Source organism: Mytilus edulis, chromosome 8 (genome assembly GCF_963676685.1).
Source record: "Mytilus edulis chromosome 8, xbMytEdul2.2, whole genome shotgun sequence".
Taxonomy (NCBI): domain Eukaryota; kingdom Metazoa; phylum Mollusca; class Bivalvia; order Mytilida; family Mytilidae; genus Mytilus; species Mytilus edulis.
Genome location: NC_092351.1, coordinates 23,481,356 through 23,488,625, shown reverse-complemented (window position 1 = coordinate 23,488,625; position 7,270 = coordinate 23,481,356). Strand labels below are relative to the sequence as shown.

The window sequence follows — 7,270 nt, the reverse complement described above, 5'->3', positions numbered from 1 at the left end:
TACGTGAACTAATTAAGAAATTGTGTTTACACATTTAAAAGAATTTACATTTTACAAATCAAGAAATGTAGAAATTGATGTAAGGGATGGAAAGAATACATGATACAAATTAAGAAATTACATTTTTCAAATTAAGAAATTGCATTTCACAAATTAAAGAATTGTATAATTATGGCGGATATTCCTTTCCGTAGTTTCCTTAACTTCGTGTCTCTGCCAAGTATGTTATTGAAATATGTTCTGTAGTACGTTATGAAGATAAACATTTACTTTGCGACAAATGTGGCAAGTTCTTCTTGAATATCGTTGAACACTTACTGGTATCCTGTGATTTTATACAAGACAAAAGGGATGATCTTTGACAAGACATAATAAATATTAATCCTATTCAGTTTAGTGTTGTTATGGACAGTCTTTCGTCACACGAATTCACACAACAATTCTCTCTTGTAATACGTCATATGAGTTAGAAAATGACGAATTAACTTTTTTCTCTAAGACTTGTGTTCGTCACGGTGAAACAATCTGCAGAGATTTCTACAATCGATAGAAGATGTGTCCGTTATAGCTATTATTGACAGTGCTCATGTTTTCTTATATTAACTTAAACCAATAACTTTAAATCTTTGTTTTTTTTTTTAATTTTCTGTTTATATATTTCATGTACACCAAATCTCTATAATGTATTGATACAGACTTATTATCGTGACGTTACGTTACCGTTAGTTACATTCATCCATGATTATCACAAAGATGGGAAACTGGTTGGAGAAAAATGTAGAGAATTAAAGGACTTTCAGAGCATTTTGAAATTTAATTTAATTTATATATATATGAAATTGTTTTTTACACAGTGATTAGCAAACAACCCTTCCCCCTATATTTTCTCTAAAGACGTTAAGTACTCCGATACAAATGCAACACCCTGATAATACTGACATTGAACATCAATTTATGAAAACATTTTGTAAAAGGAGAAAACTCACCTTTGAAATTCATTTGTAAGGCATTTTAGTTGTTTTTTTTTTCGTTTGTCACATACATGTTTGTATAAAGGTATTCGACATAAATACTGATAAAATGTGTTTATACCTTTCAAAAAGGCAAGTTTTATATCAACAAATGCTATATATCGTGTCTGTGATCTTCAAAATAAATAACATCGTGTCATTTGTCTCATGGTAATGTAATCTCTTTGATTGCGGGAGCTCGTCGGTTTTATCCCGACCGAGTTAAACAAAAGAAATGACAATGGCTGATTCTCCGCTAAACGAAAGTTCCTGGTGGTGTTTAGGTAAATCAAGAAAAGTGTCCTCGACACACGAAATTTATAAAGTTCTATTTCATTTACTGTCTTCGGTGTTGACATGAATATCAATAATGTGGTCCTTTTTATAAATTTCCTGTTTACAAAACTTTGAATTTTTCGAAAAACTAAGGATTTGGCACAACTTTTTGGAATTTCGAATCCTCAGTGCTCTTCAACTTTGAACTTGTTTGGCTTTATAAATATTTTGATATGAGCGTCACTGATGAGTCTTATTATCAATTATGTGGTCATTTTCATAAATTTCCAGTTTACAAAACTTTGAATTTTTCGAAAAACTAAGGATTTTCTTGTCCCAGGAATAGATTACCTAAGCCGTATTTGGCACAACTTTTTGGAATTTTGGATCATCAATGCTCTTCAACTTTGCACTTGTTTGGCTTTATTTTATAACTATTTTGATATGAGCGTCACTGATGAGTCTTATGTAGACGAAACGCGCGTCTGGCGTACTAAATTATAATCCTGGTACATTTGATAACTATTCGATAATCTCGTGTACTACGTAGATAATAAAATATTTCTGTTTGATTTTATTTCCGCGATTAAAAACTGTTAACGGTTTTTTTTTTCATGCGCTAGTTCGGTTATCTTCAAATTCTTTTTGTAACAGCTTCAATATATAGTTCATCAGTCCAATAGTAATCTATCGTCATGTTTGTCTGACTTGGCATACTTTACAGAAGATGCTTACATTTGCGAACCAAATCTCGTACCTTTTGGAGTGTATGCGATTCTATCAGTTTGTTTTTGGCGACTTCATTTCCCATTATTGATTGTTTTATGAAATAAGAACATTTAAAAAGTACTGTTGCCTAAATTTGTACTGTAAGTACTCAAAGGCGCAATTATGACAAAAGGACATGGAAAATTGCATTTTTTAATAAAATATTTACGTCAAATTACAACAACGTTTTGGCAAGTTCAAAATGTAATGTACATGTGTATAATTATTATATACTTATTCTGTAAACATTCAGACAATTACAAAACCTGTTTTTTTAAACTTGCGTTGTAATTGTAATTTGATTTTGATAAGAGCACCACACTGCCTAGCATTGATTTGCAATTCTGCAAGTTTTTAGTTTAATGTGTATTATGAAACCACTGTTTGACTGCCACAGTGTTAATACTCCTTTTTTTGACGTACAATTTATTTGTGTAAATTGGATCCTTTTGTCTTCACAAGGAATCCATTTTACAAAATTTTAAATTAAGATCTGAATTGAGCTAACATCTTCTTGCAAATGTTTTTTCCATGATGCAGTCACGTGACCTTTATAAATGAGCACTGAGTGACCTTAATAAGGCCAGAAACTAACAAATACATATCATTGCAGGAGCTTTAGTAAATTGCATAAACTGGCATACAATTATTTTCTATGATTTTATAATATGCCTAGGAAGTTTAGGCATTTGACCTTTAAATTTGGTTTCCTTTTTATTTTATAACATACTTATCATACTTAACACATTGAAAATAAGTGTCTGTAAAAGCTGTAAGGCATTTTATGTTTGTCTCATATACATGGTATTCGAGACAAATAACATAAAGATAATGTTTTAATGTTTAAAGTAAGACAACTCACACTTGTTAAATTTCGTCTTACTGTATGAAATGTTTAGTACGTTTGTCTTAAACGTACAAATAGTTGTCTAATATTCAGTTAGGAGTCATCAAAAAAAGAACTTTGTTGCAATTTATATGAACTAGTAGTGATATGTTAAAATGCCAATCAGCACAAACTTTGTTTCTGAATGATTTTTGCAAGCGACCTTAGGTTCTTGAGATTGTTATTCAGCAATGTCTAAACTAATGGCCATAACTTAAAATACAAAATAAGAAGATGTGGTATATTTACCAATGAGAAAACTCGCGACCAAAGATCAAAATGACATAGAATGTTACCGCACGGCCTTCAACACGAGCGAAAATTCATTGATAGTACAAATCTTCATGAAATGTATTTCAGAATCTCAACTTTTATTGACATGTTATAATTATATAATTAAATAAGATTTTGATAATGGAACATACAACTAAATTCATATTTATAAAAGAAAATAACCTTTTGGAGAATTACAAGCTTTAAGACTGATAGCATTGTTGGTTATTCAAGTACGTTTCGTAGTGCTTGTAAAGTAATAATAGCAATATATTGCACCAACACTTCAGACAGGTCAAAGCATGAGTAATGAAGTGGCAGTCAAGCATAGCATCTGGTAAATATCATTTCATCGGTGTTCATGAAAGACTTCCTTATAATTTACACGTGAGTACAAATATAAGCTTAAAAGTATGATTATGAAACGTGTTGACAATACCAATTACATGTACCATCAAATGATTATGAACAAATGTCAATATAAATTTGTCATACTTTTGAATCCACTGGTTCCCATAACAGATATATACACCAGTATGTTATATTAAAGGCAACGAATGCTAAAGGAAACAAGATGCGAGCTCCTTTATCAACCAATCGAGCTTTATCACGGTCTGTTGATGTTTCAAAACAAAAACAACAAGTTTCTTTTTTCGTATCAGAACAATCTGTGTGTGTGGAAGAGGAACGCGAACGCTATAATAAAAAAAGAAACATAAACAAAATGTATTAAACATGATATTAATTTGTTATCGGAAAACCTAAATTTCAACATTGAAATGTCCATACTAATTACAAACCTTTGCAAACTTCCATGATTATATATATCTACATTGGATCACCAGTTGTACTATCATGAACAACACGACGGGTGCTGCATGTGGAATAGGATTTGCGTACCCTTTCTGAGCATATTAGTGATCTCTCTTTTATTGGTTCTAATGTTGTGTTTTTGAACAGTTGTTTGTCTGTTTATTTTCAACTTATGAGCTTAATGTCCGTTCTATATCTTTTGACTCTTTTCTTTTAGTAGATGAAGATCTCTAATAATATATGAAATACTAACTAAATCAATGAATTAATTGATATCAAGAGAAAAACTGGCAGTATAGATAAGAAAGAATTTTACGTACCGGTTTTGAATTACCATTTTGCACCTCGTGCAAGTATGTAGTTTGTCGTCTTTGTTGCACTCGAGCAAGAACATTTACCCATGCAAATTCAATCAAGGCGGCGAACACAAAAAACAAACACATAGCCATCCAAACGTCAATTGCTTTTATATAAGAAACTTTTGGTAAGTTTGCACGTGCACCGGAACTCTGTGTTGTCATGGTGAGGACAGTCAATAGGCCGAGCGATATTCTAGCTGGTGTTGCGTCAATGTTGAGCCAGAATGAAACCCATGATAGACAAACTATGAGAGCACTTGGTATATAAATCTGAATAAGATGGTAACCATAGCTACGACTTAAATGGATGTTCATCCCTATGCAAGTATACGTTACTGAAAGAAGAAAAACATGTAAAAAGTTAAGATGAAATTTTTTTTGTGTTTTTTCTATGACCGATGATTATTATGTTATACATATGTATATCTTAAACAGCTGATATAACTGCAGAATGTGTAAAAATACTATTTATAAGAATTCCTTTACCAGACATAATAGAGATATTTATCTTTAAATGATAATAATTGTCAGGCCAAACTGCTGGTTGTTGTAATTTATTGCTTAATCCACACTTTTGACAAATAATAGTTAATTTTGATAAAATAATCTCTGTTATCGCACATTGTACTGATTTTAACCTTCAATCCATGTTTTTGATATATATTTAACTCGAGGTAAACGTTTTTGATGTATATAATAGTAGTATTCGACATTGAAACTAAATATGATTTATATGCAATCCATATTGTATTTAGATAATACATACAATTCATCTTGCTATACAAATACAAATAACTTGTCTGTTTCAATTGTACAAAGGATCTCATGACCTATACAATGGTCCATTAAACATTGAGCGACTATTGCCGTAATCGCGACATAAACGTTCGCCTGCGCCTTATCTTTCGTTACAAGATGTGTTCATGTTTAGGCATACAATTAAATGTGCAGATGCGTGTTGGATAGTGTGGCTACATGTGTGTATCCAGAGACAGTCATATGACTCATGTTTCAATATATGTATATCCATAGTGTGTATAGAAAAAAAAATGATTGTATAAGACTAAAAAATAGGCCAATTGATCTCAGGGGCCTCGGTGGCCAAGTGGTTTAATATGTCGAACTACTGTATCACTAGACTGTAAACACTGAGGTGTAGGGGTTAAAATCCGGCACCATGGGCATGTTGCAGGTGCGTTAGACTCCAATCCTAATTGACCAGGATTGTCAGATTTTCTGCCGTAGGTCGCTGATTCCTTCCGGGCACTTCACCTCCAGGCACTCCATTTTCTTCACCAATAACCACGAACTAGTGCAATAGTGTTGATATAGCCTGAAACACCAATTGCTTTTTGTCACATATTACGTCTGCTGCTAGACTTTTACCAACTATTGTTTGTCTGTTTGTCTTTTCATTTTTAGCCATGGCGTTGTCAGTTTATTTTCGATTTATAAGTTTGACTGTCCCTCTGGTATCGTTTGTCCCTCTTTTACAGGTACTTCGTTTGAGTAATTATTTTTGAACAAAATCACTAATGTTGGTGAAACATTTAAATAATATATTTGTATAAACCTCACTTACTGCCGACATATGCTTTATCACACTGAAATGTTTCAATATCACCAAGCAAAAATTCCGGTAATGTCAAATTTTCTTGTCGTTGTACTGGTATTGCATTCCATATTATTTTTAGCAATTCTGTGCTCTGACCGTCTTAAAAATATGAAGAAGAAAAAAACATAATATAGAAAGTATACGAGTAAAATATGTTCAATTAATAAAAAACAACACAGAATATATTCGGTCATTTAGATCGACTGTGCTGTATCATGTATAAAGTGGTATGTGAAAGCAAATAGGATAATAATAAAAAAAAAAGACGAAATAGATAAACATACGAAGTAGTACATCTTAAATACACATTGTAGTGAGTTCAGCATTCCGATTGGATATTCTCCCTTGTTACGATACAAATTTAGACAATACTATATGTATCTATATTATCACAAACCAAATTACTAAGGTAAAGAGATAATGATAATAATAGACATGAGAATACATATTATTTAAATACTTATTAATCCAATTTACTTTTTATTGACCTTAATTTTAACACTTTCTTTATCTAATCATTTAGAAGAAAAAAAGTTCTTAATTGTCTCATTTGTACGTAACGGATGTATAAATGTCTTCTATGTGTCCTTAACTACAATGTGAAATTGAGAAAGGAAATGGGGAATGTGTCAAAGCGACAACAACCCGACCATAGAGCAGACAACAGCCGAAGGCCACCAATGGGTCTTCAATGTAGCGAAAAACTCCCGCGTCCCTCAGCTGGCCCCTTAAAAAATATGTATACTAGTACTGTGATAATGAGCGTCATACTAAACTCCGAATTATACACAAGAAACTAAAAATAAAAATCATACAGGACTAACAAAAGCCAGAGGCTCCTGACTTGGGACAGGCGCAAAATTGAGTCGGGGTTAACCCTACCCTTTCACACCGGTACAGCTTACTGGTAAAGCCGATTTCAAGATTTTTTTGGGGCATTTAGACTTGTTTCATCGCCATTTGCTGACGTACAGATGTTGTTAAGGGCTCAAATTAATCCTCAGATAACCAGCATTATAATTCAATGTGCATTAACCTTCTTTTTTTTATTAGTTTATAGTCAAGTCACCCATTACTGTAAAACTCATTTATTTTTCTTCGAATTTTGAGGAATATTCTCAAAAAGAAATGCAAAGATCTTTTAAGAGGTTTGGTGACTTTTTTCAATAACTGTGCAGTGAGTTTTTGAAGAATAGTATTAAACTAATAGTTAAAACTTTTATATTAGTTGAAAATGTAATTTTTTGTGTAACAGCGCAATCACAAACTT

The 7,270-nt window shown here is 32.0% G+C and overlaps 1 protein-coding gene across 6 annotated transcripts in view; it reads right to left on the bottom strand.

Moving 5' to 3' along the window:
* Window positions 1-2,193: 2,193 nt before the first annotated feature.
* LOC139485114 (glycine receptor subunit alpha-2-like) overlaps window positions 2,194-7,270 on the bottom strand; it is a 43,565-nt gene continuing 38,488 nt past the window's right edge. For all 6 annotated transcript variants that reach the window (XM_071269247.1, XM_071269246.1, XM_071269251.1 and 3 more), the window contains exons 7-9: window positions 5,968-6,099; window positions 4,347-4,720; window positions 2,194-3,909 (exon numbers count right to left, since the gene is read on the bottom strand). In XM_071269247.1, coding sequence (XP_071125348.1) covers window positions 3,703-3,909; window positions 4,347-4,720; window positions 5,968-6,099 — 713 coding nt within the window. In that variant the 3' untranslated portion in view covers window positions 2,194-3,702. The remainder of the gene's footprint in view (window positions 3,910-4,346; window positions 4,721-5,967; window positions 6,100-7,270) is intronic.